At 37.8% G+C, this 18,293-nt stretch overlaps 3 protein-coding genes across 3 annotated transcripts; 2 read left to right on the forward strand and 1 right to left on the reverse strand.

Annotated features, from left to right (window-relative positions):
- Positions 1–675: 675 nt before the first annotated feature.
- Positions 676–11,729, forward strand: LOC122301374 (ABC transporter B family member 20-like). The gene is made up of 11 exons (XM_043112667.1): positions 676–1,567; positions 3,338–3,392; positions 3,496–3,671; positions 3,821–4,021; positions 6,234–6,493; positions 6,567–6,877; positions 7,084–7,304; positions 7,412–7,752; positions 7,959–8,743; positions 8,829–9,070; positions 9,930–11,729. Exons 1-11 carry the CDS (start codon positions 1,190–1,192, stop codon positions 11,157–11,159), a joined length of 4,200 nt encoding a protein of 1,399 aa, XP_042968601.1. The 5' UTR covers positions 676–1,189; the 3' UTR covers positions 11,160–11,729.
- Positions 11,730–12,125: 396 nt separating this feature from the next.
- LOC122301375 (photosynthetic NDH subunit of lumenal location 1, chloroplastic) lies at positions 12,126–14,392 on the reverse strand. Its single transcript, XM_043112668.1, has 8 exons — positions 14,213–14,392; positions 14,010–14,106; positions 13,269–13,352; positions 13,089–13,162; positions 12,889–13,011; positions 12,737–12,808; positions 12,539–12,635; positions 12,126–12,367 (listed from the first exon to the last, which is right to left on the reverse strand). The coding sequence occupies exons 1-8, from the start codon at positions 14,264–14,266 to the stop codon at positions 12,264–12,266; spliced, it is 705 nt and encodes a 234-aa protein (XP_042968602.1). The 5' UTR covers positions 14,267–14,392; the 3' UTR covers positions 12,126–12,263.
- Positions 14,393–15,334: 942 nt separating this feature from the next.
- LOC122301376 (aquaporin TIP1-3-like) lies at positions 15,335–17,062 on the forward strand. Its single transcript, XM_043112669.1, has 3 exons — positions 15,335–15,723; positions 15,948–16,198; positions 16,413–17,062. Exons 1-3 carry the CDS (start codon positions 15,591–15,593, stop codon positions 16,785–16,787), a joined length of 759 nt encoding a protein of 252 aa, XP_042968603.1. The 5' UTR covers positions 15,335–15,590; the 3' UTR covers positions 16,788–17,062.
- Positions 17,063–18,293: the final 1,231 nt, after the last annotated feature.

An 18,293-nucleotide genomic window follows, 5' to 3' on the forward strand; every position in this document is an offset into this window, starting at 1 on the left:
ATTAATTATTATGAAAAGTTGTAATCCTTTTTTTTAAATTTTTTTTTTTTTTTTTTAATATCCCTCCCTGCAGAGTCATGTACCGGCACCGCATGCCCGATCCCACCCTCATACTCGGGTAAATACTTCACTTTACATCTGTTCACACAATATATCATTAAATATTAAAATAGTTTATTTATATAATTTAAACTCTAAATTTGAATTTTCGACTTCTTATATTTTTAATTTTGATCATATTAGTCTTTATTTATAAGAAATTAATAATCCGTTAAAAGTATCATTTTAGCACCTATTATGAAAAAGAATTTAAAAATTGACTTCCGGCATTCGTTGGATCTTACAATACAACAAGCATTGTCTGGATTGCGCAGGTGTTACTTGGATGGGTTTAGGCCATGCGTGAATGGCCCATGTGTCGACCTACGATATGGCCCAACTTAAAAGTAATGATTACATTTAGATGTTAAGATAAGATAAAGTTAAATTTAGTTCAATAACCAACTTAAGCGTACTGATTACATACGGAAGAAGTTTGTTAAATATTGCATATAAATTTTTTTATTTTATTTATTTTCATTTTTTTTAGGATTTATAGATAAAAGGATTCAAAGTTCAAATCATTATAATTAAACTTAAATCCTATGTACAATTCGGCTCCGAATCTACCAAACAATACCAAACAGCACAGCCGTACAAGAATGCACAGACGTGTACATCGTCCACTCGGCCTTCCCCAACAAATGAAATACACTCAACACGGGCTTTCTACAGCGCTCGTTACCGAACATATGTTCGTACATACATAAATATCCTCCCCGTTTTGCAAGGCATCGCCGGCATTTGACCGTTAACTGAAAAAAGAGTTCCCTTCGTGTCGCCGCGGGTGAGTCAAAGGTTTCTCCTCTCTCTCTCTCTCTCTCTCTCTCTCACTCTGTGTTCGAGTCGGCCTTGTTTGACCGGGTCGCGTACCCACCTGCAACGACCCAACCCCGTTCTGTTTTCTTCTCTCTTTGCTTTTGGAAAAAAGCGAAAAAGAATAACAATGATTATATAAAAACGCGAAGCCCGAAATACACGCTTGAAATTTTATCGGTTGTTATCTGAGGAGGTCCGGGAAGCTAGTGTTTCAGTCAGTTCAAGTCCGACTACGAGTTCGAGTTCGGGGGTTCCGACTTAGTCCCCGAAGATGATGATCTCTAGGGGGCTGTTCGGTTGGTCCCCACAGCACATACAGCCATTGACTCCCGTGTCCGAAGTTTCGGAGCCGCCAGAGTCGCCGTCTCCCTATATGGACCAGAGCATGGACACGGCGGGGCAGCAGCTCGAGCCTGAAGAGGAGATTGAGGACCCCGAGGATATCGAGCTGCCACCCGCCGCCGTCCCCTTCTCACGCCTTTTCGCCTGCGCCGACTATCTCGACTGGGGCCTCATGCTTGTCGGCTCACTCGCTGCCGCCGCCCACGGCACTGCCCTTGTCGTTTATCTTCACTACTTCGCCAAGATAATTCACGTTCTCAGGATCGGCCCCGATAGACAAGATGAGCAGTTGGAAAAGTTTAGAGAGGTAATTTACAGCCCTAGAAACCCTATCGCAGTTCTTTTTTCTGGAATGCATCTGTGTTGTATTAGTTCGGCTTCCGAGAACATTTTGTAAATGGGATGAATTAGGGTTTTAAAATTTAGCGTAACTTCGCCAGATAAGTTTGGTGCAGCTAATTGTGTTTAGTTCACATCACCAACGATCACCAACGAGAAAATAAAGAGTTCGGAATTCAGATTCCGTTTGTTTCTTTTTGGTTGCGCTGTTTCATTAATAACCAAGTGCTAAGAAGTTCAGGATTTTCGGTGAGAAGTTACTTTTATTTTCTTCTTTTTTTCCCTTTTGAACTGGTTTGCCATATGGAAATATCATGTATATTTATTTATTTTTTTTGATAAGTAAATATCATGTATATTTATTAGGAGACTTATGAGGGTCATCAGAATCTATTATTTGAGGTTGCTGAAGATTTTGTTGTGATTATCACCTGAAACTCAATAATTCGTTCTTTATTTGTAAATAAAAATGGAATCTCTATTTTCTGGGCTAAAACTTCCAACAGTTCTTATGACTAAATTGACTGAAGTTATAACTATGTTTGCTCAATCTATTCTATTAGGCTTTCTTTATTTTAAAAGGTAAAGATAACTGTTGCTATGGTAATAGAAAGATTCTGGGGTTGATGTGGGAAAGGATATGAGAGCTTGCACGTTGTAAAGTGGTTCTATAATGTCCAGTCAGTTTTCGTATGCATAAGTTGGAAATAGGTTGCGAGTGTGATTTGACTCATCTCGTATGCATAAGTTGGATGTTTGGATTTCATCTTATTATTAAGAAAATCTTGGGATGGAAGAATTATATTTCGTTCCATGAAGTATGCAGCATGTCAAATTTCTGTGTGAAATTAATTAGCAGTTGTCAGTTGATCCTGTCAAAACATTCCTTCAAATGACTGAGATACATGTAAACTGCAAATACAGTTTGGGTCCCTGGCTTCTGGATTTCTTTTTGATTCTAAAGTTTGTATGTGAAGTAAGAAGTATCTTATTCGACCATATTAACTAGCAATAGTGTCAAAGATCTTTTCCATATGGCAGAAAAGTCTAATAGCCAATTGGTGGATTTTGGTTTGTTTTGGACTTGCATTCTCCAATTGTTTTCTCCTTGTTTCTAAGGGAAGTAACAGCCTTCTGTTATTGTGTGTTGCATATTTCGCACTCATGTGTGCAGTTTATTTACTCCTTCACTGCGAAGTAGTTACAGTTTTATGGGATGACATATTCGCAAGACTAGGCTTGGCATGGGTAATGCCTCGAAAGGTGATTGATCTGTTGGCTTGTTGGAGAGGAGTCCGGGGCAAAGGGCAGGTTGCAGATATTTGGAAAATGGTGCCTCTTTGCCTAATGTGGTGCACCTGGAACGAAAGGAATAGTCGCTGTTTCGAGGATAAGGAGCGTTCACCGGAAGGCTTTAGGGATTTCTTTTACCATACTTTAGTTTTATGGGCTTCCTCTATTGTACTAAATGGCACTTCTTTTACTGAACTTTATGCTGCCCTTCGCAGCTCTTAGCCTTTAGCAAGGCTCTTTGTATACCCCCTGTGTACTCGGGCCTTGCCCTTTTCTTGTTCTAATATATCTTCTTTTACTTATCAAAAAAAAAAAAATGTGTGCAGTTTATTTAGTAAGTTTTGCATTTGATTTAGAAGGTGAAATATGAATTGTTTTCGTTCATGAACTAGAAGTTGAAGATATGTACTTATTCTCATTTGGTTGTGTTATTATTTTGCTGCAGCTTACTTTAACAATCGTGTATATTGCTGTGGGCGTTTTCGTTGCTGGTTGGATTGGTAAATTATTTATCAAGATTAGTCATTACCACACTACTGTTTCTGTCTCATATTTGCAGTCTTTAATACTAACGTTTTTTTGGCACGCACACGTGTGTAATAGAGGTTTCATGCTGGATACTTACTGGGGAAAGGCAGACTGCTGTCATCAGGTCACGATATGTTCAAGTGTTACTTAACCAAGACATGAGTTTTTTTGATACCTATGGGAACAATGGGGACATTGTGAGCCAAGTACTGAGTGATGTGCTGCTTATTCAATCTGCTCTTAGTGAGAAAGTATGTTAAGATAACATATTCCCGCATTTTTCTTATTTCTTTTACTCTCTCTCTCTCTCTCTCTCTCTCTCTCTCTCTCTCTCTCTCTCTCTCTCTCTCTCCCCATTCGTTGTTTTGTCTAATCTGTTTATTGGCCTCTAATGATACAGGTTGGAAATTATATTCACAATATGGCTACGTTTTTCAGTGGTGTTGTTCTTGGTTTTGTCAACTGTTGGCAGATCGCACTAATAACATTAGCCACTGGTCCATTCATTGTAGCTGCTGGAGGAATATCAAATATTTTTCTTCACAGGCTTGCTGAGAATATCCAAGATGCATATGCTGAAGCAGCTAGCATTGCTGAACAGGTCTATTTATATTGATCTTTCCATTTAACATAACTCCCTCTCCCCCAAAACAAAACAATGAATAAAGAAAAAAGAAATGAAAAATAAACAAATACTATCATTCCTGGTCTTTTGAAGGATAATCTATCTCACATGCTATGGATGTAATGTTCTATTTTTGTAATTTTGGCTCATTATTCTCATTGTATCTCTAGATCTGCATCAATGTGATTCTTTTGAAGTTGTGGAGTTTAAAATTAATATGCTGACTGGTTGCACCGAGACGAATTTTTTGCAGCTGTTTCTGGTCTTTGTTAGACTATTTTTTGGGTAGTTTCCTTTGGTTTTTGCATTTATTAAGGGGACAAGTCTTATTTTTTACTCACCCATGGGTAGCCCATGTGGTAAGGGCAAACTTGTGTGCATGAACCCCATGTCATAGGTTTGATTCCCCTTAGGATCAAACTGCGATTTAAGTGAGAGGCCATCACGGTGGGTGGCTGTGCTAGTCTCCCTGTTTAGGTTCCATGGGTAAGTCTCAAGGGCTTTGCCGTGAGGTGGTTCTCCCGTCATAAAATTTTTTATTTTTATTTTTTTTGTTGTTATTTTATGTATGAAAGTATTAGTTATTTATATTCGAATTAGAGTGAGATCGTTGTTTTGGTTTTAAATATCAATTTTTTTTCACCCTTTACTTTATTAATAGTCACCAACCAATGTTTTTTAATAAAAAAAGTCAAAGTATGGTGGTGGTGATTTAGGCTTAGGTCTAACCCTCTCCTACCGTCACAACAATTAGGTGCGGTTTGGATAGTAAGTTGAGATGAAAGTTGAATAAAATATTGTTATAATATTATTACTGTTTGGGATTTGAAAAAGTTGAGTTGTTTATTATATTTTGTGTGAGAATTTGGGAAAGTTGTAATGATGAGATGAGATGAAACGCTTCTTGTATCCAAATCGGGCCTTCTAGACTGTCTCGAAATGAATGATTGACAGTATCTCCTTGTTGAGTTGGCTGCAAAGCTGATAGATAGTAAGGGATTTATATATCAGACTTGGCTGAGGGGCCTTGGCAATGTGCCATTACTTTGTACTACTAAAAACCAACAGCGTATCCTTTTGGCTCTAGTTGATAACCTTTTTTTCTTTTTTTTTTTATTGGCACCGGGTGTCCGGGAACAATGTCCCAACTAATCCCGAGGGTGCATAGGCTCTCGGCAAGGGTAATTCGCTTATTTATTTTTAAGGAAGAAAGACTGGGCTGTCTTTCCTCTAGAAGCCCTATAAGAGTTGCTGGCCGTGTGTAGCTCCTGAGTGGCTTCTCAGCGAATGTTTCAAAATAGAAGGATGAAGAAATAGAAAGAGAAACAGATGTAGATTAGGGGAAATTGAATGCTTGTAAGACTCGTTGGTAATTGGTAACTGAAATAAATATTTAACTCGTAATAATTTATACAAACTTATTTTCTAAAATATCTATGGAATTTTAACTTATAAAAAAAATCTATGGAATTTTTATTTTTTTCGTCACAGCATATGTTTTGGTTAGATCCTATAAGTGGTTTTCCAGTATTATGTTGTAAATAATCTTCATAGTATGTCAATAGAGGTATAGGTTTATAGCACTGTCAAAAAAAAAAAACTTGGGATGCTAAATTTTGTCTGAGCAATTTGTCTATCTTTTTAATAAAAGTTCTTATTACTTATCTTTTTAATAAAGATAGGTATACTTCCAGTGTACCTGGGCTATGCTTATCTTTATAATAAAATATCTTATTACTTATCAAAAAAAAATTTTGTCTGAGCAGTTTGTCAACTACCCAAAGATGTACAAGACCTGTTTAGTTTTGTTCTTTGAAAGCACTTTTCCTCTTTATAGAGAAATCCTAAAACAGCTTTTAGAAGGCTATTCTTGTTAACATCAATGTTCACAATTCCCTATAAAAAAAACATCAATGTTCATAACATATTTGTGAGGGGTTTCTGTTTTCCAAAGTTATTTTCCAAGGACACAACAAGCAATGCCTTTCTGTTCTTTGTTGGCTGCTACTTTGAGCATATATTTGTTGAAAATGGTGATTCAAATTACTCCCTATAAAAGTTTCTGTTATGAAGTGGCAGGTAAGTAGTTCAAATAATGGCAACAATTTTGTATTATGATTGTGGTCATTTTGGTGAAGTATTTAATGCCAGTGATTCTGAAGCGTGAATAATTTCTTGAAACATGTAGGCAGTCTCCTATATTAGGACATTGTATGCCTTTACAAATGAAACGTTGGCAAAGTATTCTTATGCAGCATCACTACAAGCAACTCTAAGATATGGTATACTAATAAGCCTTGTGCAAGGACTTGGTCTCGGATTTACGTATGGGCTTGCAATATGTTCTTGTGCCTTACAACTGTGGGTTGGAAGATTCCTGATTAAACAAGGAAAAGCTCACGGTGGTGAAATCATAACGGCCCTATTTGCTATAATTTTAAGTGGCCTGTAAGTATTGTGCTTAAACTCCTGTGTCCTGACCATCATTCCCACCATTTTTTTAATGGGTTATTTTTTATAGGGGGCTGAATCAAGCTGCAACAAACTTCTATTCATTTGAGCAAGGACGAATTGCTGCCTATAGACTGTTTGAGATGATAAGCAGATCATCCTCTACGGTTAATCAAGATGGAATCACCCCGGATTCAGTTCATGGAAATATCGAGTTTAGGAATGTATATTTCAGCTATCTGTCTCGTCCCGAAATCCCTATTTTGAGTGGGTTTTATCTTACCGTACCTTCTAAGAAAGCTGTGGCACTTGTTGGCAGAAATGGCTCCGGAAAAAGCAGTATTATCCCACTCATGGAGCGGTTTTATGATCCTACATTAGGTGTGATAGTCTTCATCTGTACCTTTTATTGTTTTGTCTGTTTTTTGGTGTACGTTTGTATTTGTATTGAATTGGGAGAGGTTGGGCAGTACAATGGTCATATTTGTTACCTTCTACAAAGGTGCATATAATATACCAGGATGGGCTTACACTGGAAATCGTTAGCATGGTTTCTGATTCCTATGGTTTTTCATTCTGTGGTGCAGGAGAAGTTCTCTTGGATGGGGAAAATATTAGGAACCTGAAATTGGAATGGCTAAGAAGCCAAATAGGTCTAGTAACCCAGGAGCCTGCCTTGCTAAGTTTGAGTATAAGAGACAATATTGCTTACGGACGGGACGCTACCTTAGATCAAATTGAAGAAGCTGCTAAAATAGCGCATGCACATACTTTAATCAGCTCGCTTGAGAAAGGATATGAAACACAGGTAAAATTTGAAACACAAAAATATCATTTTAAACCTATATGTCTTGGCATTGTCTGTATCATTTCATGTTATTGTGGCCTTGATAAAGTTAAAAATTTGTATTTCAGGTGGGCAGAGCTGGTTTAGAATTAACGGAAGAGCAGAAAATAAAACTGTCTATTGCTAGAGCAGTACTTCTAAATCCATTGATTCTTCTGCTCGATGAAGTTACTGGTGGACTTGATTTTGAAGCTGAAAGAGCTGTTCAGGAGGCTCTAGATCTCCTCTTGTTGGGACGTTCAACTATAATAATAGCTCGGCGACTTAGTCTTATAAAAAATGCTGATTACATAGCTGTGATGGAGGATGGTCAACTTGTTGAAATGGGTACGCATGATGAATTATTGACCCTCGACGGCCTATATGCAGAGCTTCTCAAATCTGAAGAAGCAGCAAAACTTCCTAGAAGGTATAACATGAGCAAACTGTGCACTTGCTGACATAGCGCATTGTGGGTGATTGGGTGGAAGTAACAAGTTTAAGCATTTTCAAGCAGAAAATACTTTTGGAGTTTTCTGCTAGAAAGTTAATTGCAGTTCTCTTTAATACTTAATTTTATTTTTCCTTTTTGATAAGTTGCATTTTGATGGGTTCTGTTTTTTTAACTATGTGCAGGATGCCATTGAGAAACTATAAGGAGACTTCAACTTTCCAAATTGAAAAGGATTCTTCAGCAAGTTACAACTTCCAAGAATCGTCATCTCCTAAAATGGTCAAATCACCCTCTCTCCAGAGAATTCCTGGCATATTCCGTCCCCCAGATAGCACTTTTAACTCACAGGATTCACCAAGAGTTGGGAGCCCGCCTCCAGAGAAGATGCTGGAAAATGGTCAGCCGATGGATGCAACCAATAAGGAACCATCAATAAGAAGGCAGGATAGCTTTGAAATGAGATTACCGGACCTACCCAAGATTGATGTTCAGTCTACAAATCGACAAACGTCAAATGGTTCAGACCCTGAATCCCCTGTTTCACCCCTTTTGACATCTGATCCCAAAAATGAACGTTCACATTCGCAGACTTTTAGCCGACCTCATTGTCAATCTGACGAATTTCCGGTGAAAGCGAAGGAAGCAAAAAATACACAGCATCGCAAAGCACCATCATTTTTTAGGTTGGCAGAGCTTAGTCTTGCAGAGTGGCTCTATGCTGTATTAGGAAGCATTGGTGCTGCTGTCTTTGGTTCTTTTAATCCTCTTCTTGCTTATGTTATTGCACTGATAGTGACGGCATATTATACACGGGATGGTCATCACTTGCGGCGGGAAGTAGACAGATGTTGCTTGATCATTGCCTGCATGGGTATAGTGACAGTTGTTGCCAATTTTTTGCAGCACTTTTACTTTGGTATAATGGGGGAGAAGATGACTGAGCGAGTTCGTAGAATGATGTTCTCAGGTGCATATCTATTTCCTTTTCTCCTAGTAGTTTGTTGAGATGACCAATTTTTTTATTCCCCTTACATAATTCCATGATGTGACAGCAATGTTGCACAATGAAGTTGGATGGTTCGATGAAGAGGAAAACAGTGCTGATGCATTATCCATGCATTTGGCAAATGATGCTACATTTGTGAGAGCAGCTTTTAGCAACCGGCTTTCCATATTTATACAGGACAGTGCTGCTGTTATTGTGGCTGTTCTTATTGGGATGTTGCTACAGTGGCGATTGGCACTTGTGGCTTTGGCAACCCTTCCGGTTCTCGCTGTTTCTGCCATTGCACAGGTTTGCATCACCTCTACTTGCTTCCCATTACAAATCTATCTACAACAGTTATAATTTGCAAATCAATAGCTTTGAACCTGTTGAGCCACGCCATCCATTCATGTGTTAAATAATCATAAATTTAAAATAATTATGAAGTTCATAGAATTTTAAAGGTCATTGATAATGTTTCAGTGAAAATGTTTGTTGTCTTCCACTTTTTTGGGAACATCTGAAAATAATGCAAAATCTGTTTGGCATGTGTGGGAAAACCTGATATAATTTAACAATTCTCTTTATGATATAGACACAAGGGTATTGACAAAATACCTAGACTTCTGAAGAAGGAAATAGTAAACTCATATTTGCAAGAAGAATCAAGAATCGAAATCCCATCTAAACTTTTACTTTATCTAAGCCAACACCCATCACATATGAGTCCCACAACAACAGTTTATGCACCAAGCCCTTGTCTACATAACATCACCCCCCACACACATTGTATTCTCAATTTCTCATTGATTTTTCCAAATAATTAATTTGAAACGTTCTTTGTTAATAATGGAGTGGTTTTTCCAAGTATTCAACACAGCTGCCTACATTGCAGCTCAATGGTGACAAAAAATAGTCTATATTAAGTTTTAAGCGATATCACTATGTCTTTATATTTGAATCTGCTTTTGTCTGATCTTTTGCTCAACTTGTTGACTTGCCAGGATATATGAAATCTCTGCCAGTCTGGTATTCTGGTAGATATAAGGATTATTTAGGGGCTCAGTTTTGTTTGTATGATCCACTTTGATGCATTCTTTTTCTATTGAAGCAATTTTTGTACCAAAAAGAAAAAGAAAAAGAGTGATGCAATGTTTAAATCTTGCAGAAATTGTGGCTTGCTGGATTTTCAAGGGGCATCCAGGAGATGCACAGGAAGGCATCTTTAGTCCTTGAGGATGCAGTTAGAAACATATACACTGTTGTAGCATTCTGTGCTGGTAACGAGGTAATGGAGCAGTACAGGTTTCAACGGAAGAAAATATTTAAGCGGAGTTTCTTTCATGGAATGGCCATCGGGTTTGCTTTTGGCTTTTCACAGTTTCTTCTTTTTGCCTGTAATGCGCTTCTCCTCTGGTACACCTCATACTCTGTTAAACATCGCTATATGGACCTACCCACTGCTATCAAGGAATATATGGTTTTTTCTTTTGCAACATTTGCACTGGTGGAGCCTTTTGGATTGGCTCCATACATACTGAAACGACGAAATTCTCTTATTTCGGTCTTTGAAATCATAGATCGAGCACCTAAGATTGACCCAGATGATAACTTGGCATTGAAGCCACCTAATGTTTATGGAAGCATTGAGTTGAAAAATGTTGATTTCTGTTACCCTACACGCCCAGAAGTTTTGGTATTGAGCAATTTCAGCCTCAAGGTCAATGGGGGACTAACTGTGGCTGTGGTGGGAATTTCAGGGTCTGGGAAGAGTGCCATAATATCTCTGATCGAGAGGTTTTATGATCCAGTTGCTGGTCAAGTCCTACTGGATGGGCGAGATTTGAAACTTTATAATTTGAGATGGTTGAGGAACCACTTAGGTCTTGTTCAGCAGGAACCAATTATCTTTTCGACAACTATAAAGGAAAATATAATATATGCAAGGCACAATGCTAGTGAAGCGGAGATGAAAGAGGCTGCTAGGATAGCAAATGCTCACCATTTCATCAGCAGTTTGCCTCATGGTTATGACACACATGTGGGGATGAGGGGTGTAGATCTGACCCCAGGCCAGAAACAGAGGATTGCAATTGCTCGGGTAGTGCTAAAGAATGCACCCATTTTGTTAATAGATGAAGCAAGCTCCTCCATCGAGTCTGAGTCAAGTCGGGTGGTGCAGGAGGCTCTTGATACATTGATCATGGGGAACAAAACAACCATTCTGATAGCCCATAGAGCTGCAATGATGAGGCATGTAGACAACATTGTAGTTCTGAATGGGGGGCGAATTGTAGAGGAAGGGACCCATGATTCTTTGCTGGCAAAGAATGGTCTGTATGTGCGCCTGATGCAACCTCATTTTGGGAAGGGTTTGCGTCAGCACCGACTTGTTTAGAATCAGTTTTGTGATTGTTTAGGTTTGATTCATCTACAGTTCTCACTCTGCTCCTTTTGAATTACTGGGATATCCGTGTGAACCGTCTTATAATAATGGTGGAGTCCAGAATGGGTGGGGAGAGAAATGAGACTGATGAGGCACTTAACAAGTTTATACTGCGGGGTTAGTTGGTATATCCAGTGGCGGCAGTGCTAGTTACATTGTTCAAAAGTAGGTTTTATAAATAGGTTTTTTGAAGTCGGTTATATTCTTTTGGAGGCGAGCATCACTAGGTTGGCATTGTGCTCCGTCACCGGATTATATTGATTTGCTTCTCAAGCAGAAAGTGGGTTGGAGTTAATTCTAGATTTTTACCGAGGAGTGGTTTTCATTTTGCATTTTTAGCAAACTTCTCTCTCTCCCTCCCCCTACCCCCGGCTTCCATGTTGAATTTTACTTCTTCCTGTAAGTTTTGACTTCCATCCTTGGAAAATGTAGAAAGAAGTTAAAAGAGGTGCAAGAAGTTGTAATCTTTGTAAATAGATACTCGTAATTTACAAGCTATTCAGTTTTGCCGGTTTGATCCCACGAGTTAAAATGTGCCAAGATACTGCCATTGTTAGACGCTCTGTGAACTGTAGGTGCCCACGATGTTCATACTTGGGAGCATGTTGCATGTTTTTACTATTTTTGAAAACAGGAATTCCGGGTTTTCTTGTTATGGCATAAACTCCCACGGCGTTGTGTTCAGCTTCGCTACAATCCCTTCTGTCCTCGGAATGCCTGGCAGTAGTCGGCAGTGAACTTTGTATGGTCACGTCAACAACCAAGTTCTATTCTGTCTATAATCACTTTGTATGGTGTTCGATTCATCAACGACCAACATCTGGCGGTAGTTATGGACTGCAATCTTCATTTTTGGTTACAGATACGCATGAATTTTGACTTGCAATCTTCATCTTTGATATTTTTTTAGTCAAAGTCTAACGACAAATCAATGGACAATTAATTATATGTATAAAGCTTTTTCGTTTAGTATATACATCTAACAAAAAATAACAAGGAAAACAAATCGTGACTTTCACATCCGAGATTGCCAGCTCTAATCAGATATAGATTATTTCAGATGTCGAGCACCTTAAAAGAGTCTGCTACCACTTTAAGCATGTCGCGATATCTTTTCCAGCGTCTCTTGTTTGCTCCGACAATCAGCGTGTAATATCTCCCTGTACAAAGAGCAACGTGGTAGGTTTATTCACGATAGTATTTTACAGAAATCTCATCCTCCCTGTCTCCTTCAATGCACATGCCTCTCTAACATAGTATAGGGCAGTTCCTGTTCAGGAAAGGAAGAAAACATACATGGTTATAGTACTTGTAGATGTCAGGATACTTACCATTTCCGATGGCTATGGTTGCAAAGGAAGTGGTCGAGAAATTCGGAGATGTAAGTTCGAACTCAACGGTGTAATAATTTTTCCCATCAACGGTTTTCTGCATCCATTGGGGTAGACATCAATATCTTAACTGCAGAATTTGAAGTTACAAGTGGAGGGTCTTTTCTAGAGAGGAAGTGGGAAGAGAGAGATGCAAACCTCCCTCATGTCATATATAGTAGCTATTTGATTCGGTGCAGCATATATATGATTCACCAAATCGAAAATCACCTGTTAAGCATAGCAACTGTTCAAGACCATTTTTTAAGTCTTCTGAAAAGAAGGCATTGAGCAAATTGCTACTATTTTACCTGTTCCATTGGACCAATATCATGGATGTCTTTTCTCTCTGTTGGTATAAATCTCACTCTAACATTTTGCAATTGCATATATCGGTCCTTAAATGCAGAATCATGTGCCCTGAAGTCGAACTCCTGAACAAGACACAAAAGATAAAACCTTTGCAGCCAAAACTTAGGCTTCCAACTCACAATGAAACTAGTACTCTTACCCTCCAATCTGCAGGGTAATAATAAGAATACCCATCTGCAGAGTCAACAAAAGCTCGATAGTTTTTTGGTATTTCTGCACAGCATGGCACAGCGTCAAAATATTATTTGCTAGCAATAAACATGTTGAAAGTTAGAACACATAGTCATATATGAAAATAACTTCAAATGAATCATGTTACCTTCAGCAAAAAGGGAACTTGCTGGGAGGAAAGTTGTACTCAGTATGCCAATTTTCAACAGCAGCAGCCTTCTCTTGCAATTGCCTAAAATTCATCAAGGTCATGACTTGTGATCTTGCGGGCATGGAAGTTTACAGAAAAGGTTTGGTTCTTATTGATCCATAATCTAAAACAAGCTGATGTGATCAACATTTTAACAACCCCCCTACAGAATTTGTCACAGTAATAACCTCAAGCAGGATTCACTTGTCAGTTGTCACAAATGACCCTTTATATCCATATTATGGAGAGCTCCCAATCTAATCATCTAGTAACTATACATCATATATTCAAGTAGATAGGAAGGGAGGGGGAAAAAAAAGAAGACTTGTAGTCTTGTAGATTGAAGTTCCTTGTTAGAACAAATCAACCAAGCGGAAATTTATTATTTCTGCAGTATAAAACTAATAGTCTGCTTAACGTACTAAAAATTGGACCAGGACCATCTAAAAGTCGATATCGGACAACCCCACAAATAATTTCTTTAATTCCATTTATAAGACGCTTAATAATAATGTCAAAGGCAAATTTGAAGAGCCAAGGCCATTTCTGTAAAGCAAGACAAGCATGTGCATGCACGAGAGAAGTGGATGTCGAGGTTCAATTTAGCAGAAACCAGCATCTACTTCCTAGAACAACCTGTATTTAACCAGTGGCCAACATGCATCAGAAGTGCGAAGAGAATTCAGGTGGGTGTCTTACTTTCTTCATCGGAGGCTGTCTCTCTTGAGCATGCGATGGTGTTAGACAAGGAAAATGCAGTAGCTCGATGTAAATCCTTTGAATGAAGCAGTTTCGACTGGAAGAATGGTGTCCATATAACTAAAAATGCATGAGTTATCTTTGAGAAACATATAAAGTCTGAATAAAAGAGTGCCTGTGCGGAAATAAATTCATGCCCTGACCTTGTTGGATAAGGTGTTTGAAACCCAGCTCAGGGAAAGTGAAGAGACTGCCATTTTTGACAGTGAGAAGCGGGACGATCTAGCTTCTCATAATTATGTGGCTATCGGATAGTGTAGTTCGGCCTTTTGTTCTGGCTGGCTAGGAGGTTGTGTCATGTGGGGACGTGCGTTTCCCCCTCTTCCTTTTTGTGCTTTTATTTTCTTCCCATCGGATAGCAATGGATAATACGTAGTTTAATGAGTGGGAGGCCTTTCAGTGGGCTTCACCAGACTCCAGGGTTGGGCTACCATATGTGACTTCCACTCGGCCCAAAAAATACTAAAACAAAAAACTTTATCCTAAATTAGCTAGGATAGATAATCATTAATTATTATAGCTCTTACAAATATGATAGATTTTAAATAATAAAAATGATAGTTATAATGTGTATAAATGTCGTATAATTATTTAAAAATAAATAAATAAATATTAGAATTATATAAAAAAATTTAATTTTTTATTAATAACTCTTTTTTTTAAAATAATTATAATACATTTTTACATTTCATAATTATATGTAATATTATCCATCTTACTGATGCAACTCAGCATTACTATTAATGCTATCAAATGGACTGATTTGCGTTTTAATTTAAAATGAAAAACTCAATTATCCAAACATAAATATTCTTAATTAAAATCCAACAAGTTTTTTCAATCAAAAGAATTCCAAATAAGGATCAGATGAGTATTTAACCTTTACAAGCCAATTATGAAATGCTTAAATATTGTATAGTTATTTAAAAAAAATTAATTTATTATTAAAAATTAATTAATTTTTTATATAAATCTTATATTTATTAATTTTTTAAAATAATTATATAACGTTTGGAAACTATCATTTATCAAATTTTTAGTAACGTTACGAAGCTTAGTGTAGGGACCCTCGTTGGACCACTGGAGCGGACACATCGTATTCTCCGTGGCACCCCGCCAACACACTACAAAAACCTCTCGAGTTTGATATATTCAACGGTTCGTTCGTCCCATTCAATAGACTCGCCATCCTTCCTGCACGCCGGTCTTAGTTCGGCGATCCACCGCCGATTCATCCTTAGCTAAATTCCATCGCCACCACACACGTGTAAACACAGGGACGAGGTCGACAAAGCCCCCTGGTCCCTACTCCTACTTCAGTTCTAGTACAGAGCAGTGAGTGTCTTTACAGGGAACAGCTTAGACCGGTTCCGTAGCCGTTATTGTAGGTATACAAAGAAAATTGGCAGTGAAACACTAGTATATCTATAGGCTACAGACAGCCCAAATACTTGGAAAAAGTACACAAAAGATACTGCTCTCAAGCTCAAGACTCAAGAGCTGAAAGTTAGTTTGAAGAAAATGCCGATCACGAGAATTGCAATTGGTGCGCCTGGAGAGGCAAGTCGCCCCGATGCGATCAAGGCAGCATTTGCCGAGTTCTTCTCTATGCTTATTTTTGTTTTTGCCGGGGAAGGCTCTGGCATGGCTTTCAGTAAGATATCACCATTCATTTCCCTTGACCCATCCCATTTTCTCAATAGTAGACTGTCAAACTATTGATCCATTTTATCATCTTTTTTATGGGTTTCAATTCTTGAAATAATCTTTCTGAATCTAAACAAGTGATTTGGTTGTAATTGGAATTGAATGAACTTCAAAAGAAGAAGTGTGAATTTCTTGTGATTGGCAAGGACTTACTGGTGGTTGTTTTTACAGACAAAATGACTGATAATGGGTCATCGACACCATCTGGGCTTGTAGCTGCGGCATTGGCGCATGCATTTGCGCTTTTTGTGGCGGTTTCGGTTGGTGCAAACATTTCTGGGGGGCATGTCAACCCTGCTGTCACTTTTGGTGCTTTTATTGGTGGAAACATTACTTTCTTTAGGAGCATCTTGTATTGGATTGCACAGTTGCTAGGTTCAGTTGTCGCTTGTTGGCTCCTTAAGTTTGCCACTGGTGGAATGGTACGTAAGAACTGGGTGATGAGAAATGATATATACATATATATATTTACAGTAAATATTATATGCAAGTACATGCATTATGAGGGAGTTTCCTTCATTTCAGTCTTCAGTCTTGTCCTGGTTTTGAAGCCATTAACTACGTTGCACTTTTGAATTCAAGTACAATGTGAATTTCATGTATGATTTTTGAATTTTTGTGCTTGACCCACCGCAGGAAACATCGGCATTCTCCCTATCATCCAACATGAGTGCATGGAATGCAGTGATTTTGGAGATTGTGATGACCTTTGGCCTTGTTTACACTGTGTATGCCACAGCGGTGGATCCAAGGAAGGGGAATGTAGGCATAGTTGCACCTATTGCAATTGGATTCATTGTGGGTGCCAACATATTGGCCGGAGGTGCCTTTGATGGTGCATCCATGAACCCGGCAGTCTCTTTCGGCCCCGCTGTGGTTAGCTGGACATGGACTAACCACTGGGTGTACTGGCTTGGCCCAATGGCTGGTGCCGCTATTGCGGCCATTGTCTATGACAACATCTTTATTGGCGAGCCAACACACCAGCCACTCCCCAGCAATGAGTTTTAGGCATATTGTCCCGTGTTTTTGTTAATTGAAATTTAAGTCCCTATCTGATGTAGATCGATATTGCGGCTAGAACAGTAAAGATTGGATGCTGGGGAAAGTACTTATTGTTGTAGGTGTCCTTGCTGTTGTTTCATTTATGCTTATTAGTGGGTGATCGATGTTTGGTTAAATCGATGCATTAATGTATTCTTTATTTTGGAGTCATTTTTTCTTTATTTTTTCAGAGAATTTTGGATTTTATTTAAATGAGAAGCTTTTTGCATGTGATTGATCTCCTTGGACAAAGTTTGTCAAATTTGGTGCTGATCATATTTTGTGGAAACATCATATGGGGATCACACAAAAACCATAACTGATCGTCCTAGCTTGTTTTGGAAAAAGAGTTATTTACAGTTTAAAATTGTATATGGAAAATGATATATACACAATTTAAGGACTTGCCGTCTTTTGTTTAAATGAAATGAGAATATTGGACTGCCATCAAAATTGTGATATTTGGCATGCATTTAAGATTTTAGAAACCAGTCTGGTTAGATATAGTTATAGATTGTTTAAGTGCTGTGCACTCCTTTTAAAAATGAGTGAAATTTATCATTAAAAAATTAAATTTTAATATAAGTCTGATATTTATTTGGATTTTTTTTTAAAATTTTTTTATTATAAAAAGAGTATGTAATGCTTGCACATTTTATATCTGCAAATATTATTTCTCTTTGCAAACACACTCGAACGTAAAGTGCTCCCCCGGCCGGCTTCTCTTCAAGCATTTTGCCGCTAGCTGCCTCCTCCTCCCCTTCCATCCTGCAGTTCGGCATCACGCTGCTCGTTGGTCACACCTCACTCCCTTTGTACATCAAATTCACCTTTCTTTTGTTCATTAATTTCCCTTCAATCTGGTCGTAGGAGGTATATACCGTAAATTTTGTTCTTTTTTCCGACTATTATCACCAATCATGCATCCCATCATCAAACGTTCAATGGCTTCTTCGCTTCCTTCAAGACCCAATTAACACTCCCCTGCTTCCTCCCATCTTTTTCTACGAGCTAGACTAGTCATCTCTTTCGTTGGGAACTATCATTAACATGTCCTGTGTGCTGATCACCCACTCATAGATGCGGGGAAGAAAATTTGCACCAATCACTTTAGTCTACAATTTTCTTTAAAAATAAATCTATAAATTTGATGTTATTTAACATAATATATTATATTTATTTTTATAATAAAAATAATTTTATAATCTAATATAGCCTTAATATGAGGAGAATATTTTCGTTGAGCATTAATATGAGGAAAATATTATTTATAAACATAAATATATATATATATATATTTATCATAGATTTTTAATGTGAAATCAAATAGTGATTTTCAATAAATAAAAACCAAATATTAATTTATTATTATTATTATTGATATTAGTTAAGAGAACATTTTAAGAGTGAAGAAAATGTTTAGGAATACCATTATTCTTTTAAGGTAAGGAGCACAAACGCAAATTTCATAAT

Source organism: Carya illinoinensis, chromosome 2 (assembly GCF_018687715.1).
Source record: "Carya illinoinensis cultivar Pawnee chromosome 2, C.illinoinensisPawnee_v1, whole genome shotgun sequence".
Classification (NCBI taxonomy): Eukaryota; Viridiplantae; Streptophyta; class Magnoliopsida; order Fagales; family Juglandaceae; genus Carya; species Carya illinoinensis.

Excerpts from the sequence above, each read along its gene's own strand:
- LOC122301374 (XM_043112667.1), top strand. The coding sequence starts at position 1,190 with ATGATGATCTCTAGGGGGCTGTTCGGTTGGTCCCCACAGCACATACAG. Across the intron at positions 3,672-3,820 it reads AATCTGCTCTTAGTGAGAAA|GTTGGAAATTATATTCACAA; the intron begins GTATGTTAAGAT and ends CTAATGATACAG. Across the intron at positions 7,305-7,411 it reads AGAAAGGATATGAAACACAG|GTGGGCAGAGCTGGTTTAGA; the intron begins GTAAAATTTGAA and ends TTTGTATTTCAG.
- LOC122301375 (XM_043112668.1), bottom strand. The coding sequence starts at position 14,266 with ATGGCAGTCTCTTCACTTTCCCTGAGCTGGGTTTCAAACACCTTATCC. Across the intron at positions 13,353-14,009 it reads GACAGCCTCCGATGAAGAAA|GCAATTGCAAGAGAAGGCTG; the intron begins GTAAGACACCCA and ends GATGAATTTTAG. Across the intron at positions 12,809-12,888 it reads ATATTGGTCCAATGGAACAG|GTGATTTTCGATTTGGTGAA; the intron begins GTAAAATAGTAG and ends TATGCTTAACAG.
- LOC122301376 (XM_043112669.1), top strand. The coding sequence starts at position 15,591 with ATGCCGATCACGAGAATTGCAATTGGTGCGCCTGGAGAGGCAAGTCGC. Across the intron at positions 15,724-15,947 it reads AGGCTCTGGCATGGCTTTCA|ACAAAATGACTGATAATGGG; the intron begins GTAAGATATCAC and ends TTGTTTTTACAG. Across the intron at positions 16,199-16,412 it reads AGTTTGCCACTGGTGGAATG|GAAACATCGGCATTCTCCCT; the intron begins GTACGTAAGAAC and ends GACCCACCGCAG.